Source organism: Pagrus pagrus (genome assembly GCF_965226575.1).
Source record: "Pagrus pagrus genome assembly, chromosome: 11".
NCBI lineage: Eukaryota > Metazoa > Chordata > Actinopteri > Spariformes > Sparidae > Pagrus > Pagrus pagrus.
The window spans coordinates 294,035-317,730 of record NC_140195.1 but is presented as its reverse complement, the minus strand read 5'-3'; the positions used below and the strand labels follow the sequence as shown (position 1 = coordinate 317,730).

At 48.8% G+C, this 23,696-nt stretch overlaps 4 protein-coding genes and 1 long non-coding RNA gene across 10 annotated transcripts in view; 2 read left to right on the top strand and 3 right to left on the bottom strand.

The window, feature by feature from the left end:
- The window catches only part of fgd1 (FYVE, RhoGEF and PH domain containing 1), a 45,250-nt gene extending 40,857 nt beyond the window's left edge, over positions 1-4,393 (bottom strand). Inside the window, exon 1 of the mRNA XM_084367956.1 lies at positions 3,961-4,393. Within this exon, the coding sequence (XP_084224082.1) occupies positions 3,961-4,150 (190 nt within the window). The 5' untranslated portion in view covers positions 4,151-4,393. The remainder of the gene's footprint in view (positions 1-3,960) is intronic.
- Positions 4,394-6,562: 2,169 nt separating this feature from the next.
- Positions 6,563-12,099, bottom strand: LOC311265050 (uncharacterized protein). Of its 3 annotated transcripts, none has more exons than XM_084366360.1 (10): positions 11,687-12,099; positions 9,006-9,179; positions 8,631-8,788; positions 8,237-8,435; positions 7,813-7,909; positions 7,560-7,731; positions 7,407-7,447; positions 7,185-7,320; positions 6,923-7,086; positions 6,563-6,671 (listed from the first exon to the last, which is right to left on the bottom strand). In XM_084366360.1, the coding sequence occupies exons 1-10, from the start codon at positions 11,923-11,925 to the stop codon at positions 6,630-6,632; spliced, it is 1,422 nt and encodes a 473-aa protein (XP_084222486.1). In that variant the 5' UTR covers positions 11,926-12,099; the 3' UTR covers positions 6,563-6,629. The 3 variants fall into 3 exon arrangements, with proteins under 3 accessions (XP_084222486.1, XP_084222487.1, XP_084222488.1); XM_084366361.1 differs by having other exon boundaries at positions 9,006-9,195; positions 11,687-11,777; XM_084366362.1 differs by having other exon boundaries at positions 9,006-9,174; positions 11,687-11,777.
- On the top strand, positions 11,879-15,926 carry LOC311265053. The gene is made up of 3 exons (XR_014623531.1): positions 11,879-11,941; positions 12,190-12,316; positions 15,849-15,926. It is a non-coding gene; the product is annotated as an uncharacterized lncRNA (long non-coding RNA).
- LOC311265052 (uncharacterized protein) lies at positions 12,460-13,303 on the top strand (the record flags this gene model as incomplete). Its single annotated transcript, XM_084366364.1, has 2 exons — positions 12,460-12,514; positions 12,873-13,303. The coding sequence occupies exons 1-2, from the start codon at positions 12,481-12,483 to the stop codon at positions 13,301-13,303; spliced, it is 465 nt and encodes a 154-aa protein (XP_084222490.1). The 5' UTR covers positions 12,460-12,480.
- Positions 13,393-22,867, bottom strand: mecp2 (methyl CpG binding protein 2). Of its 4 annotated transcripts, none has more exons than XM_084366356.1 (6): positions 22,712-22,867; positions 19,978-20,194; positions 19,690-19,901; positions 19,405-19,598; positions 19,153-19,289; positions 13,393-18,336 (listed from the first exon to the last, which is right to left on the bottom strand). In XM_084366356.1, exons 1-6 carry the CDS (start codon positions 22,741-22,743, stop codon positions 16,093-16,095), a joined length of 3,036 nt encoding a protein of 1,011 aa, XP_084222482.1. In that variant the 5' UTR covers positions 22,744-22,867; the 3' UTR covers positions 13,393-16,092. The 4 variants fall into 4 exon arrangements, with proteins under 4 accessions (XP_084222482.1, XP_084222484.1, XP_084222485.1 ...); XM_084366358.1 differs by having other exon boundaries at positions 19,978-20,173; XM_084366359.1 differs by lacking the exon at positions 22,712-22,867 and adding an exon at positions 21,400-22,183 and having other exon boundaries at positions 19,978-20,173.
- Between the last annotated feature and the right edge of the window lie 829 nt (positions 22,868-23,696).

Here is a 23,696-nt window from a genome sequence, read left to right as displayed (position 1 = left end):
CTGCTCGCTCTACTGCAGTCCTGCTCGCTCCACTGCAGTCCTACAGTCCTGCTCGCTCCACTGCAGTCCTACAGTCCTACTCGCTTCACTACAGTCCTGCTCGCTCCACTACAGTCCTACAGTCCTGCTCGCTCTACTGCAGTCCTGCTCGCTCCACTGCAGTCCTACAGTCCTACTCGCTTCACTACAGTCCTGCTCGCTCCACTACAGTCCTACAGTCCTGCTCGCTCTACTGCAGTCCTGCTCGCTCCACTGCAGTCCTACAGTCCTACTCGCTTCACTACAGTCCTGCTCGCTCCACTACAGTCCTGCTCGCTCCACTACAGTCCTACAGTCCTGCTCGCTCTACTGCAGTCCTGCTCGCTCCACTACAGTCCTACAGTCCTGCTCGCTCTACTGCAGTCCTGCTCGCTTCACTACAGTCCTGCTCGCTCCACTTCAGTCCTGCTCGCTCCACTGCAGTCCTACAGTCCTGCTCGCTCTACTGCAGTCCTGCTCGCTCCACTGCAGTCCTACAGTCCTACTCGCTTCACTACAGTCCTGCTCGCTCCACTACAGTCCTACAGTCCTGCTCGCTCTACTGCAGTCCTGCTCGCTCCACTGCAGTCCTACAGTCCTACTCGCTTCACTACAGTCCTGCTCGCTCCACTACAGTCCTACAGTCCTGCTCGCTCTACTGCAGTCCTGCTCGCTCCACTACAGTCCTACAGTCCTGCTCGCTCTACTGCAGTCCTGCTCGCTCCACTACAGTCCTACAGTCCTACTCGCTTCACTACAGTCCTGCTCGCTCCACTACAGTCCTACAGTCCTGCTCGCTCTACTGCAGTCCTGCTCGCTCCACTGCAGTCCTACAGTCCTGCTCGCTCCACTGCAGTCCTACAGTCCTACTCGCTTCACTACAGTCCTGCTCGCTCCACTACAGTCCTACAGTCCTGCTCGCTCTACTGCAGTTCTGCTCGCTCCACTACAGTCCTACAGTCCTGCTCGCTCCACTGCAGTCCCACAGTCCTGCTCGTTCCACTACAGTCCTGCTCGCTCCACTGCAGTCCTACAGTCCTGCTCGCTCCACTACAGTCCTGCTCGCTCCACTGCAGTCCTACAGTCCTGCTCGCTCCACTACAGTCCTGCTCGCTCCACTACAGTCCATCAGTCAGCTGCAGATGGTCCAGACCTGATGCTAAGCTAAGCTAAACTGGTATCTGCTCCACTCTGCTGCTGCTCAAATATGAGCCAACCATTATTTTCAGACTCTGTCTGAGTTTGATGGTAAAAGTCCAACTTAACCCGCTCAGATCAGGTTCTGGTGTGTTGACTCTGCATTTACAACCGGGTCAGCTGACTCTGCAGTGGACCCGGGTCAACACACTGAACACTTTAATGATTGTTTTTAATTAGTTTGATGGTCTCTGGGTCATTTTTCTCATTTCTGTGTGTTTATTTCACAGAATTCATCCTCAGACTGAAAACACTCTTTACTACACACTCTCACACACACACACACACACACACAGTGCAGCACAACCAGAGGAACCGACCCTTCAGAATAAAAGTCCTCCACAGTGTCTCTTTGCTGTTTTCTTCTCTTTAATAAACCTGGAGAGTCAAAATGACCCTCTCTCTCTCTCCCTGCCACGTCGTCTGTGGTTTCCTGCCTCGCTCTCTCACATGACACACACACACACACACACACACACACACACTATTCTTCTGTATAAGGTGACTGTTTCTCTTCTCAACTGTTCTTGTTCGGTGCTGTGATGTCATTTCCTGTCACACTGACGACTAACCCTATGTTGCTGCAGCCTTACACACAGTGTCTTGAACAGTTTAGCTGTTTTAGCTACAGTGTGAGACGTCTCGCCTCTGTTCTTTTTTTTAAACATAATTTTATTGGTTTTCAACAAAAACAAGAGTTATACCTTTTACCAGCGTATCAATAACACAGACACAGAAAAAAATAATACAAATAAAATAATAATAAAAATAAATAAATAAATAAAACCATCCATCTGTTCTCAACAGGGACACCTCCCAACTGACCGCCCCCCGCTCTCGCCATGACATGACACACAAAGGCTTTTCACCATATTGTCCTGTATACAGACACAGTATTGATTAGTGTAGTCGTATATAACAGTAACATCAACTTTAACATTTCACGATAGTACACAATGATACATGCAGTAAAATAAGCTGAGTTAAAACAGTAACCCATAGCAGCATTGAAGCAATGAGTTAGACACCTATGAGTTTATTCTGGCTGGGTGAGGCCATTGCAGGGAGGATTGGCCTCTCAGCACTAACCTAGTCAATTCCCCAGGTAAGTAGTCAAGCAAAGGACACCACATTTCAGTAAAGGACTCTCATTACCCTTCAAAATGCACTGATTCTTTCATGAGGGAGGACCCTGAATATCTCCCCGTACCACAGTGTGGCAGTAGGTGGCTTATCCTTGATCCAGTTAATCAAAATACATTTTCTGGCCAATAATAGTAATTTGTCACATAGTTTGAACTGTAAATGGGTCAGAGTCACCAACTTTGAGGGAAGGCCAAGAAGGAAAAGGCCTGAGTCTCTCTTAACCCTTACCCGAAAGATGCCAGAAGTAATGATAGTAGGTTCCAGTCTCTCTTTGACACTTATTACACAGAGGGGACGCCTTCCGCTCCATCTTATTTAGTATGTAAGGAGTTGTATGTAGACGGTGTAGTATTTTATACTGTGTCTCTCTCAGTCTATTACATGTAAAGGTGGACCTAAACACTTTAATGGCTTCCTGCCAATCACTCTCAATATACTCAGTGTTAAGGTCTCTCTCCCATTTCCGTGCGACGCTTGTGATATCACCTGGGCTAAGAGAGTATAGCAATGCATAAAAGATGGAAATAAAATGGGTGAAACCTTTTCGGTCAATAAGGAACCTCTCTACATCATTGTACATGACTGGGTCTGGAGGAGGTAAATTTTTAGATCTAACAAAATGGCGGATCTGGAGAAACCCATAAAAGTGTTCTTTAGGGATACTAAATTGTGACTGTGGTTGTTGGAAAGTCATCAGTGCCCTATCATGGTATAAGTCTTCAATCACACGTGCCCCATTGTCATGCCACGAGTCAAACATATTGGGAAAGACCTGGGGGAAAATCCTGGTTCCTTATGAGAGGGGTCAGGAATGAGGCGCAACTCCCTCTACCCAAATATTGACAGATTTCCTGCCACACTCTGATTGTGTTGTATATAATCGGATTATTCTTGATATCCCTGGGTAACTTCTTTCTATCAACCATGACCAAGCTCTATAATGAGGAAGGCAGAGAGGACAATGAATCTAGACAGGGCCTGGAGTCAAGATGAGCATGTAACCATTCCCACAGGAAGCGAGCATGGCATGCCCAGTTGTAAAAAATGATGTTTGGCAGGGCCAGGCCTCCCCTGTCAGAGGGCAGCTGCTGTTCTATCTTTGATGAAAGTTGCACATGCACATTACTTAATGGGCAGGATTTAGCCAATCAGAGGCAGAGTAGGGCGGGTCATGCCGAGCAAGGTAGTGTGATCTAAAATAAGTTTCTCAACAACTTCCTACAGAAAGTCGTAACAGTGAACCGGTCGTGCTGCAGTACTGCCAATGTCCACCGGGCAGCAGAGAGCAGCGTCAGCAGCACCGTGTCCTCTGGTACGGTGGCCTGCTGGGTCACACTGACTTTATTAATCAGATGTTGGCTGGTTGCACATCAGGCCTGAAGCCCCACAGAAGAAAAGCTAACAGCTGTTAGCTCGTTTATACTCGTACAGTAAGCGACCAGGTGAGCTACAGTCAGGCTGCAGGTGGAGGTGGTTGTTGTTACCGTAGCAACGGGGAATTAGAAAACAGTAATAGGCAGGTAACAGACCACACACACACACACACACTCACACACACACTCACACACACACACACACACACACACACAGCTCACTCACCTGTCCTGTGGGTGGAGCTGCTGTGTGCTGGAGGTGTGGAGGTGGAGCTCAGGTGGTAGGAGAACCTCATGGTGCTGAACTGACTGGAGAAGGAGGGAGGAGGAGGAAGAGGAGGAAGAGGAGGAGGAGGAGGGGGTGGAGGGGGGAGGCTGAACCCAAGCAGGGTGCTGCGAGGTCGGTTTAGCTGCATCCCAACACCTGCACAGGTGAATCAGTCCACACCTGGATGAGGTCAGAGGTCAGACTCCACTTCAGTTCATCTTCATGTTTCACTGACACGTTTTTTAAAAGACTCTTAATGTGAAATAAACTCAGTCACTTCCTGTTTGTCCAGACTCAGTTCATCAGCAGGTCAGACCGCTGTCTCCTTCTTCTTCTTCTTTGTCGTCTTCTTTGTCTTCTCCTTCTTCTCCTCCTCCTCTGATTGACTCAAAGGATCTCCTTCATGTCTCTGCTGGCTGAAGTCCTGAGGAGGTCAGTGTCTCCCCCCTTCATCCTCCCCCTCACTCTCCCATCTCCTCCTCTGTCCCTCTTTAAGTAAACTGAGTCGTCTCCATCTCCTCCTCACAGATCAATCAGCAGAATACAAATCAGCTGATTGAACAAGAGAATCCATCTTCAGATCAGATCAGATCAGAGAGTCATGATCTCTGATGTCGTCTCCTCAAACATTTCTCTGCAGTTTCCTCCTGAATGTGCCGACTCAGCTCCAACTCACAGCTCCTTCAACTTTACTTTCCCTCAGTCCTCCTGCTGCTGCTGATTCACTGGACGTCCTCCGCACATTGTCCTTCTTTCATACCAGCGTCAGTCTGTCCAAACAGACAGACAGACGGTCAGAGAGACAGACAGAAAGACAGGCGGTTGGTCGGTCGTCTCTCTGCAGCTTCAGGCTTTTGTGTGAAAATCTGATCTGAGCTGCAGACCGACACCACAACTCCTCCTCCAGCCAGACATCTGATCCCAGAGCAGCTCCCTCCTCCTCCTCCTCTCTGGTCTGTTTCTCATTTTCCCTCTGGCTCTTTTTCCATTTTTTGAAGCACAAAGAAAACTGAGCAGAAAAGCTTCCTTCATGTTTGTATTGTCCTCTTCCTGTCCCTCAGTGTCCCTCAGTGTCCCTGAGCTGCTGTGTCTCATCACATCCTTTATTTCAACACTTCTCACAGTCTAATCAAAGTTTCAGACTCTCCTGAGTGGAGTGTGTCAGCCAGCAGGGGGCTCCACACTCACTGCTCCACAGACTGTTACCAGTCCACAGACAGTTCTGTTGAGTTCTGTTAAGAGCTGCTGGACACGGTCAGAACACTATGATCTCCAGTTCTGATGACAACCGTCAGCGTTCAACACCTGACTGTGCGACCGGAAGTTGATCTGCACCGTGTGCAACACACCGCGTACTTAGACGCCTCGCGTAGTTGTTCTGTGTTCCATGTTCATCCAGTAGATGAAGCCATCGATCAATACGAGATACAGACATACAGACTTTTACATGACATGATTCATTTGTTCCATGAAGACAGAGAAAGTGTTCTGTTGCTGTTTCTTTTACTTTGTTTCTCACATGAGACACAAAATCAATGACAAACATTTGTAAGTTAACCACGCCCCCCGCAGGTAATCACTTCATTGAGAACTGCTGGGACCGCTGGAGAGGTGCGTTAGGTTTGTGCACCTGAACAGCTGCAACACACTCCCAGGACTTTTGTTGGGAGGGGCGGGGGAAGCACGCACTTTTATCAATGATCCACCGTCCTGGTCCCACTGAGGACTCGAGCAGCAGCGTTTTTTATACATACATATATATATAACAAAAAAAACACTTCTCCTCCTTCTCATTCTTCTTTTATAATTCTGGCAGCAGTGTCTGGCTCACTGCTGCCTCCCCTGGTTGACGACACTTCAATAAAATGAAAAGGCCAACTACGCGAGGCGTTCACGTACGCGGTGTGTTGCGCACGGTGCAGATCAACTTCCGGTCGCACATCAGAAACTGCGACCGCACGCGTGTGTGAACGCGTGACAACATTTGTCAAACAGTGACAGACAGACGTGCGCACGCTGCTTCGTACGCACGCAGCATCTTGTTACGCGTGACATAGTTTGCGCACGTCATTTCCGCCTACATGTGAGCGTGTGACAAAAATGTTCAATTATCTTCATGCGTGCGTTAATGCGTGCGTTCGCATAAAAACGCATGAATGTTACGCGTAGTCACTACGCGTCGTGTGATTACCGGCGTGCAGCAGTCATACGCGTGAACGTGCGTGTGAACGGGGGACCATTATAAGTCAATGAGGAAACTACATTACACGTCAGGCGCTGCTCGCTGCGCAGGCGTCAAAGCACACGCGTGTGACACGTTCAGTTGATAGGTGCGCACGCATTATGACACGATTCTACCGCCATAATATGTGTGTGTATGTGTGTGTGTGTATATGTATGTGTGTATGTATATATGTGTGTGTATATGTATGTGTGTATGTGTGTGTATGTATATATGTGTGTGTGTATATGTATGTGTGTGTGAGTGTGTGTGTGAGTGTGTCTATGTGTGTGTGTGTGTGTGTGTGTGTGTGTGTGTGTGTGTCATCACATTTCTCAGTTTCAAAGTAAAATTCAGTTTTATTGATATTCAAACTTGTTTAAAACAAACAGGAAGATGAAGACGATCAGTGAGTCTCTGATCTTCTGCTCCGCAGGCTGTAACGAGGCTGACCAATCAGGAGGAGCAGGTGGTGATGATGATGATGATGATGATGAATAAGATGGTGGTGGTGATGATGAAGGAAACATACAGGAGAGAGGGCAGTTGATTGGTTACAGTCACACTCTAGTTTACCTTGTGTTTTTTAATTGCTGCAGCTGTTGACCAATCAGGCGACTGTTCCCTGTGACATCATCACTGTGATGTCAGAGCGGAACAGGTGAAGATGTTAGGATTCTGTAATCTGATTACATTTACCTGTTTGTCCTCCACCAGGACGCTGTAGACCAGAGGGGAGGAGGAGTGACGGGGACGACTGCCTGGACTCTGCACTGAGGCATTGTGGGTAATGTCTGACTGCAGGGTGACGTCAGCTGATGAGCTCATCACTGTGCTGCTGAGAAGACTGTTTGACTCCCAGCCTGCAGACAGAGAGGTACAGGTGGACAAAGATGTGAGATAGGTACTGAGAGGTGAGACAGGTCCTAAGCAATGTGTGAGAGATAAGACAGGTACTGACCGACGTGCGAGAGGTGAGACAGGTTTGAGCCGTCTGTGGGTGAAGACTCCTCCTCTTGTTGTTGTTGTTCTTCTTCTCTTTTTATCTCCCTCCTCCGCCGGGGCGTCTCCGCTCTTCTTCTGCTCTCTGATTTCCTCTGGAAGAGATTTGATTGGTCAGGCTGATGTGACAGGAAATGACATCACAGGAAGTGTATCATTACAGGTTCATGTTTGATCTCACCTTCACATTTAGCTGATTCTCTCTCTGCTGCCTGAAACGCTCTGCAGACAGACAGAGAGACAGAAGTGTGTTAGGCTGCAGTTCCTGTAACCTCCACCAGGTGCCGCTGTGATCAGCTGACTCCTTGAGCTACTTCTTCAGACTAAAGGTCACCTGTGCGCTGCAGTGCCTCCTGCAGGCCTCTCTGAGTCTCTCTGAGCTGCTGCAGGACCTCCAGGTTCTGCTGCACCGGATCTCTGTACCGAACACACACACACAGCAGAACACACACTCCGACACACACCATGAACCTCCGCAACACACTCACATACACACTGATGAGCTCCTGCACACAGAGAACACACCAGGTGTCACACAACAAACTACAACACATCCACAGGACTACAACAACAGACATCAGACTCACCGCATGTTTGTGGTCCGGATGATCAGAACTCAGCACAAAGTGACAGATCCTCCTCTCCAGGTAGAAGTTCAAACACACCTGAGCCAACAACACCAGCCTACACACACACACACACACACACACACACACACAAAATAAATAAAGGATTGACAGCTCCAAGAACTTCACCAGGAGGAATCACCTGGCTGTCTGCAGGGGGAGGAGTCACCTGGCTAGCTGCAGGGGGAGGAGTCACCTGGCTAGCTGCAGGGGGAGGAGTCACCTGGCTAGCTACAGGGGGAGGAGTCACCTGGCTGTCTGCAGGGGGAGGAGTCACCTGACTAGCTGCAGGGGGAGGAGTCACCTGGCTGTCTGCAGGGGGAGGAGTCACTTGGCTGTCTGCACGGGGAGGAGTCACCTGGCTGTCTGCAGGGGGAGGAGTCACCTGGCTCTGGAGGAGCGTTGGGTGGAGGTGAGCAGGTAGGAGGTGCACAGAGCAGCAGCGTTGTAGCAGATGGAGCTCAGACACTTCGCCTCCGTCAGCAGGAAACTCTGCAGGAAGGAAACTCTGTTGAAGAGTTCAGACAGCGCCACCTGCTGCGCCCTGGAGACACTGCTGAGCTCCGAGAACACCGCCCGCAGACCTGACAGACAGGTGGAGACAGAGACAGACAGGTAGAGACAGACAGGTGGAGACAGAGACAGACAGGTGGAGGGCAGAAATCACTTGACATATTAAAAGGTGTTGGTGTTTTGTTCCCTGGGTGGTGTCTGTCAGGTTGTGTGTCTGAACCAGTGTAGGTACCTCAGGCTCTCTGTTGCTGAGGCGGGATATTTACCCTGGGTCGAGTCTCGCAGGGTGACTCTCAGCTCCTCTCCATTGTTCAGGATCTCCTGTTGGGCCTGTAAGGCAGCACTCTGGGCTTCTATGAGCTCCTCAGCCATCTGCCTGGTGGACTGAAGCTGCTCAGCTACACCTGCTGAACTCTCTGTTAACCTGACACACACACACACACACACACACACACACACACACAGACAATCACATGATTGATGACATCAGGTCCTGGGCCAACTGCAGTTACATGACAGCTTCCTGTTACTGTGTGGGACAGGTGTGTGTGTTACCTGTGTGTCTCACCTGTGTGTGTGTTACCTGTGCGTCCCACCTGTGTGTGTGTTACCTGTGTGTGTGTTACCTGTGTGTGTCTCACCTGTACATGGTGTTCTCTGCCCGGCTCTGCCAGGCTTCAGCCTGCAGGTGGTGGCAGATGGAGTGTGTGTGGGTGAAGAACTCGGTGTAGGCGTTAAAGGCGATGGCATCCATCGCGCCTGTACACCTGCTGACCTCTGACCCCTCAGGGCATGATGGGAAATCCCTGCCTGAGCTGACAGAGAGCAGAACTGAACCACAGATGTCACGTCAGCTCAGATTCTCTTCTTTTAATGATCTTATTTCATTAATTCATTCATTTTACAATCACACAATCATAAAGTCGTCACATGATGTTTGTAAACACAAGATCAATACAGTTTATTGATCAATGATGGTTTGATGGCGTCAGTGGAGGAGCTGCTTTTTTTTCACATATTCAGTTTTTCAGGCCGATTCTGATTTTAAACTTAAATCTCTGGTCTACGATCTGAGAAAGGTTTGAAAAAGCACCCCCCCCCCACACACATCCCCCCCCCCACACACATCCCTCCCCTCCAAGCTCGTACCGCTCTCCCCTCGGAGCCCCCCCCCCCCCCCCCCCCACAACAAGCACTGAGAGCAACGAGCCGGCAGAAACCAAATACAGCAGCTGTGACTGCAGAGTAACGATGTGGGATTCACAGGTAAAGTTATTACAGTGCACGTTGAAACTCACGTAACTCTTGTAAGTCATTACAATGTCCACAGCTGAGCTCCACAGCCAAGCTAGCGTAACGTCATTAGCATGCTACAGCTACGTAATAAGTTACTATTTATCAACAGCTAAGTTAGCCACTTCTAAAAGTTACTGAGGGCCAAGAGACTCACAGATGCTGCCGCCAGCTTTCATCACAACGATCGCTTCCACATCGTGGCTGAAAAACAAACCGTCATGAGCCTCGGACCAGCTGTGTGTGTCCCAGCTGCTGTCTGAGCAGCACCGCGACACAAACGTGCCGTGAACCGTGATCTCTTGTTTATGACAGATAAGACACACAAATACACACATCGTAACGCGTGTATGATAATCCATCATATTGATTCAGCAAAGGCTTCGTTGAACACAAACGGACAGGACCGGGAGGAGGGTTAGCAAAACAGCTGAGCAGTGACCGGGCGAGAGGTTGTTATGGAGAAATAAATCCGGACAAATAAAATAAAAATCCGGAAATAAATCTGAAACCCGTCCGCTTCACGTTGGGGTTTCATTCATCCATTCATTCATCTCACTTGCTGCTTCATTTAGCTGCCACGAGCAAATAACTAGGCTGATTTGGTGTAAACATGTTAGCAATGTTAGCTTGTTGTTAGCTTACAATGCTAGCATAGAGGCTAACGTCTCCGTCGAACAAGTAAACAAGTGTTGACAACACTGCAGAGACAGACACCGTCTAATAACAGAAACAAACTAACGGCAGCTTCACAGTCATCAGCAGCATCGGCATGAAACTTATCTGTGTCAACATCCACAATAAAGACGAAGGTTACCTGCTCAACAGAAACTCGCTGTATCAGCACCGGGTCCATCTCTTCACGGACCTTTGGCCACCGTTCAGATGATGACCCGATGTTTACTCGGTTTGAGCCCTCTTTGTTTCACATCTCGCTTTGTGTCTTTTCAGTGACACTTTCTCTCTTTGACTCTTTGTCGGTGGGGCGAGCAGAGGCAGCTGAACTGCTCAGGGCAAAACAAACCTCTTGTCCGCTTGTAGTTTCAAATGCGGAAGTGGGTCGGGACCAGACGTGAGCAGGAGCAGGAGAGTGAGCGAGGATTGGATCGGAAAATTGATCCAATAGGAGCCATCCGGGCCGGATGCTCCTATTGGTCAATTTCTTTATAGTTTTGCAGGCGCTAGAGAGAATGGATTCATCTGGTTCCTTTTACTCTTCACATTGTGTAGGTGGTACTATTGGACCAGAACCACCATCTAAATGATGGTAATAATAATAACAAATCTTTCAAATCGTAGACCAGAGCTTTAAATAAATTAAAATAGAAACTATTTATTGTTACAATCAACTCGTTGTTGATTATTATAGTATCTATATTTATTATTATTATATTGATTATTAGTTTTATTATGGATACAATATCTACTCTCTCTTTAAACTCCAGTCACCAGCAGGCTGCTGTGGTACCTGCAGTACATGTAGTGGTGGAAGAAATAATCTGATACTTTTAGTAATACCTCACTGTAAAATACTATATTACAAGTTAAAGTCTTTCATTCACAGTACAAGAACATAAAGTACTACGTCTCAGTGCGGCAGCTTCAGGTGTTAAATATATAAACATATCTAAGTGTTGGTTTAATCTTCATGATGACGTTTCTCACACTGAACATCAAACAACCAACAGTTCATAAAGCTGAAGATGAGTCAAGTGATCAATAAGTTGATTCTGTGATCTGTAACTGATCATCAGTTCTGTTTTAATGACTCGTCAATCATCCAGCTTCTCTTTAGGGCTGGAAACTGGTTTTAACAGGAGTCACTTGAACGTCTCACCGAGTTTAATCAATAAATAAAGTATAAATACTCGAGTCACCGTCCTGAGAGTACTTTACTGTACTTCTACTGGAGTAACGGTCTGAATGCAGGACTGTTACTTGTAACGGAGTATTTTCACAGTGGATTACTGAAGTACTGTTGGATTACTTGCAGCAGCTCGTTACTAACTGACTCCTGGCTCTGAGTTACCTGCTCAGGTGACACATGGTGAATCCCAGCGCGATCCGGCTCTGGCTCTCTGACGTCAGGTCCCTGCAGCGCCTGTCCAGGTGCTCCAAGACTCGCGCCCAACACGCTCCATACCTGGGCTGAGCGGCGAGGCTCCGCACGCGCCGCAGCTCCACCCTGCCGCGCTCAGAGTCCGGCCCGGACCCGGAGGTTCCGAGCAGCAGCAGGAGCAGCAGCACCGCGGCCACCGGAGCCGCCATCTTCACCTGTCTGCAGGTCAGTCCGCTCAGCCAATCACAGAGCCACGTTTTCACCTGGTCACAGGTCACCGAGAGGTCACGACTCTGATCTGACTCTGTTCAGCTTCAGACCGCCGCATTATAGAACTTTAATATGTAACGGAACCGTTCAGCAGGAGTCTGGATTCAGATAAACATTAAACACATTAAAACAGATTAAGGTTTGTGTGTTGACGTGACTTCCTGTTTGTTGAACTGTAAATATAAACAGTTTCTGATCTTTAGAGGAGACACGTGACGTCACATCCACGGGACTTCAGTCTGAACAGCTGCGCAGACTCAGTGACGCCAGCAGGTGGCAGCAGTGCATCATGGGAGGTGTGATCATGTGACCTGATGAGGTGTTTTGTAGGTAATAATAACTCATCATGTAAGTTACAAAGAACAAGTTCAATATTTTATAAAAAACACTTTTTCATTTTATTACTGACAGTTAAGATATGTCTGTTGCCTAGCAACACTCCAGGAAACAGTGAGACCAGGACTTCCTGTCAAGGATCCAAACAAAAACATAAAATGTTGATCGGTTTTAGAGCTGCTGGGAGCCCAGGTCTGTTAGCTTCGGACAGGGCCAGGCCCCCTGTTTCCCGCTGTCTCAAGTCTTTATGCTAAGCTAAGCTAATTGTTTCTCTGTTTCCATTCTTTATGCTAAGCTAAGCTAGCCCCCCCCCCCTTTTTTTACTGTTCCCAGTCTTCGTGCTAAGCTAATGTAGTTTACAGACATGGTAGTGGACTGAACATCAGAGAAAAAGAGGATTGTGTGTGTGTGTGTGGTGGGGGGTATTGATATTAATTGGTGATCATTTATTTGACGGGATAAACAATCTAACTATTGATTATATGCAGTTTATTATAACCAAGAAGCAGCTTTCATGTTTTACACTTTTTAAAAATGTGGCTCTGTTCAGACGTCCTGAGGACACTGACTCATAGTGAACCTGCAGCTGCCGGAGCCCTCAGGAGCCCTCAGGGCCCTCAGGAGCAATCAGGAGCCATCGGGGCCCTCAGGAGCCATCAGGAGCAATCAGGAGCCATCGGGCCCTCAGGAGCAATCAGGAACCATCAGGGCCCTCAGGAGCCATCAGGAACCATCAGGGCCCTCAGGAGCAATCAGGAGCCATCGGGCCCTCAGGAGCAATCAGGAGCCATCGGGGCCCTCAGGAGCCATCAGGAGCAATCAGGAGCCATCGGGGCCCTCAGGAGCCATCAGGGCCCTCAGGAGCCATCAGGAGCCAGCCATCAGGAGCCAGCCATCAGGAGCCAGCCATCAGGAGCCATCAGGGCCCTCTGGAGCCTCCGGGCAGTTGATCCAGCCCTAGTTTGTACATTGAACTCTTGAAACAGCTGATGGCAAACAGCTCTGTGATTGGCTGCCTCAGTGTGGAGGTGTTTCTGTGTGCGAGCTACAATCAGTCAGACGAGAACACATCAGGGACAACAAACGCTTTTAGTTAGAAAGAAAAATAAGAAAACAGGTAAAAACTAGTTTTGTCTACAGCGACAGTGTATTGGAGTTTCCACTGAATTCCAACCAGAGTAAAAGCAGAATATTCATCCTCAATATTAGCAACTATGAAGTCACCACACACATCACTACTAAGTCTAGAAACACAACATGGCTTGGCTGACATGGTGGCTTCTGGCAAGACGCACAATATTATAGGCACTAAACTCTGGAACATGCAATATGGTGGCTGGTTACTGTAGTTTGTGCCGGGTCGAGTCCTGTGGAGTGAGTCCGTTCACAGAGGGACGTTTGATTGCTAACAGGGTCACTGCTCTGAGCAGACCGGGTGGAGCGGCACGTACGCAGAGGTCACCTGTGTGAGGTCACCGTGATGTGACGTCATTAGGTGAGTGGACGAGCACTGTTCAGAACGAGGCACATTAATTTGATCCGGGATGAAGACATTCACTTGTTGATTATTTTCTGGTTGAGGGGCGAAAAGCTCAATTTTCCAACGTCAGTGCTAAAGTGCTGGAGCTTCCCCGAAGAGTCGAGTGACCACCAAGGTGCAAAAACTGAAGAGTATCGATGTCAGGTGTGCTGAGGAGGCAGCTGCGTTCGATCAGCGTCCGTGAGGTCACATGACTGAGAGCTCAGAGGGTCATATGGAAGGTTTGATCTCTAATGTGATTCATATCTGTTTTAAATCCTCTAAATCGAAGACAGGACTGAGCCACAATATCAAACACTGTCAGGTCTCTAAAATCGGATCACAATGAGACATCTGATCAATAATGATCAGTAATGTGGATTTAATGAGTCAACAACAGTCTGTAGGTTCAGAGATGACATCACTTCACTGTAATGAGCCTTTGAACCAGGAGGAGACGACGCTGCTCCGTTCTGTTTGTCTTTTTAATTTGAAGCTTTAAAATGAACAAACGTTCTCAGATCTGACGTGTGAAGTCTTAAATGTCGAGTCAGCTCTACTGAGCGTGTGACTGGCGGCCATCTTTGAGTCTGACATCCAGTGTTTATAACACATCCACGGATCCACCTCCGCCCAGCATCTGACTGTTAAACTAAAAAAGTGAAAGTCGTTAAAACTTCAAGTCGTTTGGACCAATGAAAACGCTGACAAGGCACACGGACATTATTCAGAGGGCGGGGCCCAACAGGTGACGCTTACATTCAGGTCCAACTGAATCTTAATCTCATCACACTGAAATGAAATGAAGCAACGTTTCATGAGGATCACAAACTTTACGTGACTGGAACCTTTTCATTAAACAACAATAACCAGCTTCTTGAACATGTTTTCAGACTTTCGGACCGTCTGTTCTGGTTCTGTTCTGCTCTCAGCTCTCACATGTGGCCTCACAGAAGTTTCTGCTCACTGAACGTTTCGTCTCAGTCTCCAGCACATCTGACTCCACATGAAGCTGAATCAGAGCTCGTTCAGGGTTCGACTCCTGCAGACCGACGGTGAACCCTGACGAGGTCGACCTCTGCGTACCTGCTGCTGCGGTTGAAGGCCTGCAGCTTCTCTGAGCGACATGCAGGCGGTTGATTGTACAAACTGGAGGAGTGCAAACTGTTCCAGACATTCAACACGAAGACACGATAAAAATGACTCCATATCCCACTCTTTCATTAAGACTAAGAACTAAAATAAAGCTACTGTAAAAGTGGGTTTGGTTTGATATTAAAAGCTTCCTTTGGAAACAAAAAGACTCTAAAACTAACAGACTGAATGAAGACGAGCGTGGAAGAATCTCTAACTCGGAAGAACAACTGGCTGCGTTAGAAATCAGAAGACTGAGGAGGACTCGAGGTTTTCTTATCAAACAACTGACTGTCTCAGTGTATGATAGGATGAATCAAGGACTCCTTCAGTTGTGACAACGGGTTTCAGATACACACTGAGGTCTGTGTAGAGTTGTACTCTATCATCAGATTCGCTACCAGCAGGGGGCAGTCTGGAAGAGGACTGAAACGTGACCGACCCTCGTCTTCAGGGACTTCATGGAAAACGAGAAATAAAACAAAGAGTTAAAGGTGCAAACCGCCGCCCCACATCACCTCAGGGACCAGTTTCAGTAAGGGACTGTCAGCCAACACGACAAAGAGCAGGACTTAAATAAAAGACTGTCAGTCAGCAGCACGACGATGAGTAAGGGGCCGTCAGTCGATAATATCAGAGTTTAAAGCTGTATAACAGAGACAAAACAATAAACTATCAAAATACGAAATAAAAAAAGAGGTTATATTCCGGAAGCAACGTTTCGTTCAGAGTAATGTGTTGTTAAGCGTTGGTTTTTAGTTCCAAACTACTCCCCCCCTCCCCACGGAGACTAGCGGGACACAACAGCTGCCTTTTGATTATATATACACACACACTTGTTTATCGTTTTTCCTTTTTGTTTGTTTTTCCTAGAAAAAGACACAATCCGTCCTCCTCTCAGCTGTCCCTCAGCGCCAGGTCGGCTCTCACATCCAGAACTTTACAGTCTCCAGACAGAATCAGACGGAGTCGAAGCTGCAACAGTCCACGGCGCTCCTTCCATCTGAAAACAGTGTAAAATCATTAAACCTCAGCGAGCAGCTCCGTCACTCCTCCACCTGGTGCTGACACCGTCCGTCAGTCTACCGATCAGTCAGCCTGTCCATCAGCCGATCAATCAGCTGACTCTTTCGCTGACGACCGTCCGTGACTCTACCGTTTCTTCTCGGCTGGGGCAGGGGACGGCAGACTGGGGTACGATGTCTCTGAGCTCCCTGCCCTCACCTGCTGCCTCTGGCTCCGCCCGGAGCCGACCCCTGCCGTCGCCCCCGGGGACAAGTCCGACCCCCGCTACTCCTGCAGATCCAAGAGGCCTGGAGGTGCTGTTTGACCCTCTATCACCTCCTAAGACCTCTCTGCTTTCTGATGCCACGACCGGCTCCCCTCTCCCTTCCGCCCTGACGCCTTCCATGCTGGCCTCTCGGCCTGGCAGCAGGCTCCCTCGGCCGGGCCGTGTGGTACTCAGATCCTGGGGCTGTTCGCTCTGGTTCTGCTGACCTGGGACCAGGTTGGACCTGGACAGGCTGGGAGATGGTCGGTGGGATGAAAGGTGCTGCACAAGGGGCCTGGTGAGCTGAAGGTGGGGTTGGGGGCGCGGCTGTGTTTGAATCCGCTGGAAGTGTGGTTGTGCTTGGGACTGTGGTGGCCTTGGCTGGGAGAGAGATTGTCTGGGTTGTGGTCTGTACTGAGTCTGGTGTTGCTGTTGCGATGGATGCCTCGTCTGCTGTTGGGGCTGCGCTTGATGTCTGGGTTGCAGGTGAGGTTGAGGCTGGGCTGCCGTCCTGGACTGGGGTTGAGGCTGGATTTGGGAAGAGGTTCTGGGCTGGGGTTGAGATTGAGGCTGGCCTGAGGTCCTGGACTGGGGTTGAATTTGGGAAGGGGTTCTGGGCTGCATTTGAGCATGGGTTCTAGGCTGCAGTTGGGCCTGAGATTGGGCCGGGATTCTGGACTGAGATTGAGTCTGAAGCTGCGCTGGGGTCCTGGTTTGGGGCTGTGGCTGCAGTGACTGCCGGGTCTGGGTTTGAGATTGTTGCTTGAGCTGGGTTTGGGGTTGAGAGGGGTGCCTGGGCTGGGTTTGAGGTTGGAGAGCTGTGGGGGACTGAGCCTGCGGGTGTGGATGCCTTATTTGGGGCGGATGAATGTGCAGGATGGATGGGGACTGAGGCGGATGTGGAGCTTGAAGCTGGGTTCGGTGCTGGGCTGGGGAGTGGACAGACTGTGACTGAGGTTTTTGGGGAGAGACCTGTGGCTGACCATGGGTCTGGGATGGGGGTTGCTGGGGCCGTGGCTGGGGTATCACATGCCTGGTCGGAGAGGGCTGGGGTGCCGGGTATCGAGGCTGGGCTTGGTGATGACTGGGAGACTGAGTCTGAGGATGCTGCTGGGGACGGGGCTGGTGGCGTGGCTGAGGGGGAGGATGCCGAGGTTCAGACGGGGGCTGAGTTGTAGACTTGGACTGTGGTCTGGGAGGAGCTTGCTGGGTGTGCTGGGAGTGTTGGGGGGCGAGCTGAGGCACCATCTGGGGCTCGACTTCAGTCCTGGACTGGCTGGAGGGTGCTGGGTGTCCAGAGGCTGGAGCAGGAGGAGGAGGAGGAGGCTGATCCAGTGTGGAGGCGGAGGAATGTTGGTGGCGATGATGATGATGGTGGTGGTGATGATGATGGTGATGTTTGTGAGGCGGCCGGTCCTTCCTTTTGTGGCTTTTTGATGGGCTAATGCTACTGCTGCTGCTGCTACTCCTTCCTCCTCCGTCTCCACCTTTATCACCTACATCTTCATCTGCTTCGTCTCCTCTGCTTCCTCCATCTCCTGCTACTCCTGTTTTCTCCTTGTGCTTCCTCCCTTTATGCAACTTGTGTCCATGTGATTGGCTTTCATCTGAAGCAGTCGGCTGCTTCTGTGATTGTGATTGGCCCTGCTCAGAGGGGGCGGGCTGAGGCTCTGTGGTCGGAGCTCCCTCACCTTTACCTCCCTCCACCTCTGCAGTGACCCTTCGCTCAGTTTCAGTTGTTGTGGCCACGGGAGTCTGACCACTCTCCCTCTCCTCCACCGTCTCTCTCGTTTTGCGTTTTTTGATTGGCAGGGCTGTTTCCTGGACGACAGGTTTGGTGGAAGACTCCTTGGCTGCTCTCCGTTTGGCCTCGGCAGCTATAATGGCAGCTGCAGTGTAGCTCCCAGCTGTGGAGCTACCGGAGGCCGATGCCGAGGAGGTGGATGCAGTGGCAGCCGGTGATGTTGCCGAGGCCGAGGCTGGTTTCCTGCCCCGTTTCTTGGGGGCGGTCTGTGGTGGGGCTGGAAGTTCCTGTTCTGATTTCCGCTTTCTGCCGGGACGGGACTTAGGCACCAGGGCAGGAGACACGACCTGCAGGGAGACAGACCACATTGACAAGAAGCTTTAGCAGCAAGACTGTCACAGCTTTTTAAAAACAGGTAGTCATCAAGCACTAACTGTACTTTCTGCATCAACATGACAGATGAAGTGAAGAATACTGATAACTGACGGTGTGTAAGGACACTCCCACACACAGTAAGGCCACTCCCACAATGTGTAATGACACTCCCACAATCTGTTAGGACACTCCCACAATCTGTAAGGACACTCCACACTGTGTAAGGACACTCCCACACTGTGTGAGGACACTCCCACACTGTGTGAGGACATTCCAACATTAAGTAAGGACATTCCCACACTATGTAAGGACACTCCGTGAGGACACTCCCATATTAAGTAAGGGCACTCCCACATGGTGTAAGGACACTCCCATACTCTGTAGGGACATTCCCACACTCTGTAAGTACATTCCCACATTAAGTGAGGACATTCCCACATTAAGTAAGGACACTCCCATACAGAGGGAGAGGTGAAATGTCTTCAACAAACTGACTACAATTCAGCACTTGGAGGTACCAGGACCTGAATGGCTGAGAACCTTCATCAGCACTGAGCATCTCGTCCTGCTGAGTCCTGACAGGATTCAAACACTGTTACAGACGCGTCCGTAAATATTTCTGTATCTGAACGTTGAGTTTTGTTTCCTCAGCCTCTCTGTGTGGACCAATTAGAGGAGGTTGCAGGGAAAATAATATTTGAGCCACGCAGGTTATTGCTTCGATCCTTAGACGATAACAGTCTGAGGTTTATGGATGTTTGATTGATTGATTGATTGATTGATCAGACCTTTGAGGCAGTGGAGGTGGTGCCAGTCGATGACTCTGCCTTGCCAAAAGGCATCTTGACCAGCAGTTTGCCTGGAGTTTTCTCAACCACGCGCTTCATGGCCACGCCCTCTGTAGCCTGCCGCATCTTCCCACTGCCTGAACAAACACAAACAAACAAACACAGACAAACAGAAATATCAACACGTTCATCAAACAACTGAAGAAAACAGGAAACACTCTGAACTCCTGTTTATTTGTGGTGGCATGGTACCTTTGGGCCGCCCACGGCCTCGCCCCGATGGTTTCACCACCTTCGGTTTCTTAGGTGGGCGCTTCTCGCGGCGGGAGGGGCTTCCACGTCCAGTGACGGTGAAATCAAAGTCGTTTGGGTCGGTGGTCGTGTCGCCGACCTTCTGGAAGTAAGCGATAAGTTCCACCTTGGAACGAAAAGCTTTTCCCTCTGAGCTGAGGAAGATAAAAACAACAGTCGTCACGGTGATGTGGCTCCTCCTCCTCACAGTAAACAGACACGGTGTCAGTGATGGCTGTGGCTTACTTGATCAGGTAGACATCAAACTTCCCCGCTGAGCGACCAGACTTCCTCTGTTTCAGTTTGCGGGTCCAGCCTTCGGGCAGCGACGGGTCATCGTACAGCGGCCCACGGTCCCGGATGATGGAGCGCCGCTGCCTGGGCGAACCTGCGGACTCACTGCCACCTGCCGACTCCGATGCCGGCTCCTCTGACGGGCCCGCCACCGGCTCCGACGCCTGCAGGAAGGAAGTGACATGAAACCAGCTTCTCATCACAAACAAGTGTATTTTCAGTCCACCTGTTCTATCTTACCCGTGTTTGTGGCTCCGCCCCCGTCTGTGACTGCAGCGCAGCTGTAGGGGATGTGGCCGATGCTGCGCTGTCCGCCCCCCGGTCAGCATGGCGACGCTCCCGGCGGGTCTTCTTTGTCTTGCTGTGGGACCTGTCTCTCTCTCTGGCTGGGGGCTGGGGGTCGACAGGTCCCTCCTCCCCCTCTTGACCCTCCTCCCTGAGGAAAGACATGACATCACTGATGACGTCACATGGCATAGCTGTAAGGTGTTTTGTCGCCTCTATCAATTTTTTACAACTCTTCAAATCTGTCAAACTGACAACCAGCTCCAACTGTGATTGGTCAACTGTGTAGAGGTGAGAGAGTGGGCGGAGCTAAACTTGTTCACAAAACAATGTTTTCACCTTTCACCTGAACAACACAGACAGACACACACACACACACACACACAGACAGTTGTTGGACGGAGTGGGGGGGGCAGCAGACGTCTTGGTGATATTTGTGTCCACAGAATCAAACGACGTCGTGTTTCAGTCTCATGACGATGTGAAGCAGCAACATGGCGAGGAGAGCGAGCGTGATGTCATGTGATACAGTTCAGTTTAGACTCTGATGTAAAGATGGAGTGAGATCAGCTGTTCCTCGTGGTTCTGCTCTGACTTCAGTCGTCACGTGACGACGATGTGACGCTGGGACGTTTCTGAGAACAGCAGGAAGTCTGGTCCAGGTGGTAAACAGGAAGTGATATCACGCCTGTTTCTGCTTCAACACTTAATTCACAAACACAAAATCTTCAGGAATCAGAAGTTATTTTCTCTGACTTGATGTGTTTTATAATTATTTATTCTGACCTTTGCTTTGTTCTTCTGTTTATTTTCATTATCGATTAATCAGATTAATTTCAAATTAATTGATTCATTATTCAGTGTAAGAAGCATCAGATCAGTTATTATTGACGGACTCACTGTTCACTGTTTAACATGTGACTCGCTCATTAACTCAAAGTTCTTCAGTTAATTTATTAGTAAATTAATCTGCAACAATCAATAATCACAAATATTAACTTCAAATGTTTATTTAGAATATTTTACTGCTGGTTGGATAAAATGTGACAGTTGAGGATAAACTGATTAATCAGAAAACATAATCAATGAAGTTTCAACCTGCTGGATAAAATAAATGATAAATGAATTAATATAAGGTGAAAAACACTTCAGTGAAGCAGATATTTAAATTTGACATGAACTTCTGAATCTGATGTTTGTTAACAATCACATCAAATAAATAATATTATTGATTTGTTTCTGTTCAAACTGACTGATTAGAAACATGTTTGATCCGTTTTAATCTACAAAACTTAATTAGTTGTTTTTTTATTTTTTACATTTTCATGTTTAATAATTGATATTTTCCTGTTTGGTGTCCGTCACAGACAGACTCACAGCAACATGTCAGACGTGTTTCAGGTCGCAGCAGACAGGAAGTGAAGAGACTGAATCACTACGAGCAGACGAGCAGCTTCCTCCCAGAAAAACACCACGACGACCAACAAGTCCTCCTGAGAGCAGCTGCAGGTCCAGAGAAGGTCCCGGTCCAGACCAGCTGTGTGATCTGTGAGCAGAACCCAACCTGCAGCTGCAGCATCAGTCCTCCTCGTCACTGAACTCATCATCTGAGTCATTTATCAAGTAAAAGACCCAAAAATAAAAAAGACATTTCCAGCTCCTCAAATCTGACAATTCTTCAGTTTCTTCTGTCTCAGTGACTGAACGATTCGCACAAGGCCGCCGTCACGCTGCTCTGACATCTATACACATTATTGATTTAACCAGTTAATCAAGAAAATGATCAGCAGATTGATCAATAAAGGGTTAGTGTTTGTATTTGTAGTCGCTGCCATCACTTAAAAGAGGAAAACATTACAACGTCTGTTTCCTCCTGCTGACCCTCAGTCATCATGTGACCCCGGTGGGGTCTCGACCCGCAAGTTGGGAACCCCTGTGTGTGTGTGTGTGTGTGTGTGTGTGTACCTCTACCTGCAGCTTCATCACCATCACACACACACACACACCAACACTGTCCTGTACACACCGAGTCACAGGTTCGAGTCCAGCCTGAAACCCTGACACACACACACACACACACACACACACAGCTGCCTGCTAATGAGGGTAACTATCAGTTTAAGCTAGCTGGCGGCGGGGGGGGTGCGGGGCGTATAACGGGACGTATGTGCGTGTGTGAGCAGTGGCGGGGTTGACCCGGGTTATTGAAGCCGTGTAAACACTCCGACAGCCTGACTCCGGGTTGTTTTCTCCTCCTCACATCAAAACACACAGTGTTTGCTAACGAGCTAGCAGCCTGTTAGCCACCTGCCTGTCTGACGGAGGCGGGTGGACACACCGCCGGTGACCGGGGCTGTGATGTTTGTGACGGACACACCGCTGCCGACCCCCGGCCCGACTTCCCGGGGAGTTGTGTGGACGTCAGAGCGGCCCGGCGGCGCACGGAGAGCGGGCTAAGCTAAAGCTGACGTCCGTCCCTGCGCTCCGGCTACACCAGCAGCTAAAGTACAGACTTAGCAGTAAGTTGGTGACGTATTCCCGCTAACCCCGCTCCGCCGAGACAGGCCGGGGTAAAAAACAACGCACTTTTACTTCAATAAAACACACGACAGAAAACAGTCGGCGGCGGTCGGAGGCGGCGGCAGCGGCGGCGCTTTAACGGAGGATAAAATGTAAAAACCCCACTTACAGTCTCTCCTCTCCGCTCTCCACGGCGGCCATTTTTATTTAAATAAATAATTTTATATTAAAAAAAAGCCTCCAAACATCTCTGCTCCGTCCTGCTGCACCCCGCCCCCTCCGACTCCATTTCCAAGCGCCGTCAGTGAACAAACACCGCGAGATCTGAGTGGAGCTGAGGTCAACACAACGCAGGGGCGGTGTAGTCCCGCGAGATGTGAACTGTCAGCGGTCAGACTGACGCGTTCAGGGGACGCTCTGAAATCTGTAAAAACGAAAAACAAAATCTGTTTATTTGAATATGAAGTTAATGTGAGCTCATCAATACAGAGACAATAATTATCAGAGTTAATGAAACTTAATGCGAAATAAAATCAATAAAATAAAACAATTAGCCAGTAGTAGAACATGTTTGCATATAAACACTGTAGATACATCATCTTTCCTGTTACCAGTCAGGGTGTTGACCTCTGACCTCTCTTTACATTGTCCTTCACATACATGTGCACTTGAGCATGAACAATAGTGTAATGACACAGTCTATATTTATATGTATTTATGTTCCTGTTGATTGTTTGTCACTACAGGTCTTGTTATGTGCCTCTTATATTAATTCAGATGTATATTTGTAGTGCGACACAGATGATGTTATAAAAACTGATGAAGTTCTTCAATCAGAATCCGACGTCATCATAATGTTCACATGAACGAGGCGTCAGTTTCAGTTTGGCTTCAGCAAAGTAAAGAAGTAGGAATCAGTAAAAACAGAAACAGGACGAGCTGCAGTCATAAAATGATTGTAAATATTTATAAACATACAATAAATACAAATCAGTAACGTAAAGAAGAAACCATCCATTGACCCTTATTAATGTTGACCCCAACATTAATGTTGTCAGATGAGTTCAGTGAGATCCAACACAAAGAGATTATTACAAGAGATGTAGAAAATAAAAGAAACATGTTGAAGACATTTTTATTTGTTTGTCTGACTG